The sequence below is a fragment of the Morone saxatilis genome, unplaced genomic scaffold (assembly GCF_004916995.1).
Source record: "Morone saxatilis isolate NCDOM2014 unplaced genomic scaffold, NCSU_SB_2.0 Contig24, whole genome shotgun sequence".
Taxonomy (NCBI): Eukaryota; Metazoa; Chordata; class Actinopteri; family Moronidae; genus Morone; species Morone saxatilis.
The window spans coordinates 20,477,690-20,479,974 of NW_023339807.1; the positions used below are offsets into that span (position 1 = coordinate 20,477,690).

The 2,285-nt window shown below is 37.1% G+C and overlaps 1 protein-coding gene across 4 annotated transcripts in view; it reads right to left on the reverse strand.

Moving 5' to 3' along the window:
- Window positions 1-761: 761 nt before the first annotated feature.
- dhdds (dehydrodolichyl diphosphate synthase) overlaps window positions 762-2,285 on the reverse strand; it is a 6,010-nt gene continuing 4,486 nt past the window's right edge. For all 4 annotated transcript variants that reach the window (XM_035671567.1, XM_035671568.1, XM_035671570.1 and 1 more), the window contains exon 9: window positions 762-1,477. In XM_035671567.1, coding sequence (XP_035527460.1) covers window positions 1,235-1,477 — 243 coding nt within the window. In that variant the 3' untranslated portion in view covers window positions 762-1,234. The remainder of the gene's footprint in view (window positions 1,478-2,285) is intronic.

The following is a 2,285-nucleotide window of genomic DNA, read 5'->3' on the forward strand; positions in this document are numbered from 1 at the left end:
AGAATTTTTTAGAAGAAATTGGCCACTTTTTTGTATTTGACGACAGACCTGATTGTATCCATACTTTTGATCAGACAAAGATCGGTGCTAATGTCTTCACTCTGTGGTTGCCTACGTGTATTACAATAAGAGTAACTCAGAATCAGAGGGAGAATGGATTGTACAATGCTTGGATTGTGCTTCTAAAATGTACATTTTATCCATTATTTTTGTCATCTGTAATTCCTTATTTATATTTAATGTTAATCTTGGTATGTTTCTCGTTTTGTAATCAGTAATGTTGTATTACTGAGGAACATTGTGAATGTTAAGTCCTCTGTTATTCCCAAATGAATAAAAACATAGTGTTGCTTATGTTAGATCACTGAAAGGGAGTTAAAGTTTACTCCACCTTTTGTATGTCCTACAACATTACAACTACTAACTAAATATTTGCTTTGAACAAATAGCAACTATATACATCATATTACCTTCATATATGCAATAAAATGTCATTTAAACTGTACATTTACCATGTAAATTACTGGAAATGCCCAATACTAATACAGTTAGTAGTAGAAATGAATGATATTATTTCCAGTTGTAGAAAGGCATCAATATTCTAATGGGAAACCCCCGAGATACCTTACAAATGTGATATTTTTCTGCTGCACAAGTTAAGGCATTAAATACCAATATATTAAAAGCCAGACGAAGGCAGGAACTGGGGCAACCGATCAAAGACAGCCATAACATTAACGCGGCACGCACGTACAACAGAGTGAATCACACATCATTTAATCAGATCCGACAAACAGTAATCACTTTATTCGGTTTAAGAAAGCTGGTCAAAATCTAGTTATGTCACTCACATAACACTCAACAAACAACACTTTCTTTGGGACTCAAGAAAAATCTGGATGACGGATTCAGAAAGGTTTCCAAAAACACTGGATCCCTGGTTTGCACTCATATAGTTTGATCCTCCAGTGGCATGCAATTTGATGGACAATTTACACAAGTATGTAACTACATCTTGACCAGACATTTCCACATAGATTTTTTTTTTAAATCTATCATAAATATCCATTTTCTACAGCCCCATAGGGGTAAAATTGCCCTCTCAACTTGTAAAAATCAATTGAAGTGTTCCCAGTTAGTGTTTTTCTTTTCCACAGAAGCCCTTTTTTTGTGGAAGAGGACACGAGAGGTTTTCATCCCCACTTCAACATGGGGTTTGTTCTTCTGAGCCCTCCTAGGCCAAGACGGCCTCCTTCCATAAGTCACTAAAGTAGGAGTCTCTCTTCTGCTTCAGTGCTTCTAGGAAATCCTGGATTCGTTCTTCCCGACAGGCGGTGTAGTGCAGCAGTGCCTCTTGTCTTCTCTGGGCGTCGGCAGGCTTTCCATTCCCATGATGCTGCAGGTGCTCTGCTACACAGGCCCGATCCGCCTCTAGCTGCTGTAAGGCCTGATGCTCTCGATGGAAGTCTCTGGCTTTCTAAAATATAAACCCACATTCAAATTCCAATTAGTCACGTAAAGTAGGAATTACTTTAAACATTTTAAATATTTCTTATTTGTTTTGGTGACAATAATGTAGATGCATATTGAAATCACAGTGCTCATTACATGCAGACAGTGCACATTAAATGACAGATGGTACAACACAATGATGATGAAGTGACATGTAGTGGTTGCACAAAATAATATTAATATCTTACAAATACAGAAACCCAACTGTAAATATACTTTTGATAAAGCTGGCAATGTTGATGATTGTTGATCCTGTTAATCATCTTTCAATAATATCGATGAATATACCTGTGATCATTTGCTCCTGTCCTCATTTGCCAAAACAGTATTCCTGCATTTGAATAGGTTTTAATGATTTTTTTTTTATGCTTCTCTCCTTTCCACATTACATCATTTTGTGACTTTTTTCAAGTGATGAACCAACAGGTCACACACACACATACTTGCATAGTCATTACTACAATGGTAGCTACACAATTGAGTCCTAATAGGTGGAATACCAATCAGAAGTATGGTTCTGCTTTAATAGAGATCTCACAGTGCCCATTTTATTTGAGTTTTCAAATCGACATATGGCAACTACCTGAATTTTAGGGAGAACAGATAGACGATGTGACTGTATGCTTTAGTATTGAATGCCTACATTTTTGGGGCACCACTGGCAAACAATGCAATTAAAAGGACCAGTGTGTAAGATATAGTGGCATCTAGAGGTTTAGGTACACCCTTGTTTCACCCTCCCTTTCCATATGCGAAGGAGAAAGGTGTGTGTC